Source organism: Carlito syrichta, unplaced genomic scaffold (genome assembly GCF_000164805.1).
Source record: "Carlito syrichta isolate Samal-C Ts95f unplaced genomic scaffold, Tarsius_syrichta-2.0.1 Scaffold306872, whole genome shotgun sequence".
Classification (NCBI taxonomy): domain Eukaryota; kingdom Metazoa; phylum Chordata; class Mammalia; order Primates; family Tarsiidae; genus Carlito; species Carlito syrichta.
Window position 1 is genome coordinate 488,128 of NW_007250968.1, and position 703 is coordinate 488,830.

Here is a 703-nt window from a genome sequence, read left to right on the forward strand (position 1 = left end):
CTTATTTAACCTCTCTGGACCTCGGGGTTCTATCTCTAAGGACGATAGTAGTACTCAACTCAGAATTGTAAGAACTAAGCACTTGTCAATACATTAAAGCCGTTAGAAGGTACATTACGCCCTTTACAGAGCATTAGCTAATATGTATCAAAACCTGCAGCATACTTTACCTCCTGTAAGCCTCACCAGCACTTCAGAAAGTGTGCTTATCTCCATTCTACAAATGAGGAAACTAACTTCTAGAAACTATGTTACAAGAAGCAAATGTCCACGATCAGCCGGATACACTGTTTAGGTTTCGCCTGACAAAACCAACTCCCAGAAAATAAGGCAATCAATCAACCTCTGCCGAGGCGTGAGTTAAATCGCACGAAAATGTAATTAATTCACTCTACATGGTGCTGGCATTTTACCAGGAAAAAAAAAAAAAAAATCACGGATGCAAGAGCGAGACTCTGCAACTAGCCCGTCTCAGGCTTCCGCCGGGGCTGGCGGAAAAAGCCGAGCGCGCTCGGAAGCGCTCGCCCGCCTTCGGCTCCCCTCGCCGCCTACCGCCAGGGGGCGGGGCCGGCGCTTCGGCACGTTCGGCGCAGGGCATCGTGGGAAGGGCGGCCGGTGCAGCCGCGGCTGCCATCTTAGGGACTCCCCGCGCTGCGGCCTTCTCGTTGGGGCGGCCTCGGTGGCGGCTGTCGGTCTCGGGGAC

At 52.5% G+C, this 703-nt stretch overlaps 1 protein-coding gene across 1 annotated transcript in view; it reads left to right on the plus strand.

Moving 5' to 3' along the window:
- The first annotated feature begins 439 nt into the window (after positions 1 to 439).
- ARGLU1 (arginine and glutamate rich 1) overlaps positions 440 to 703 on the plus strand; it is a 28,654-nt gene continuing 28,390 nt past the window's right edge. Inside the window, exon 1 of the mRNA XM_008063490.2 lies at positions 440 to 692. Coding sequence (XP_008061681.2) covers positions 440 to 692 — 253 coding nt within the window. The remainder of the gene's footprint in view (positions 693 to 703) is intronic.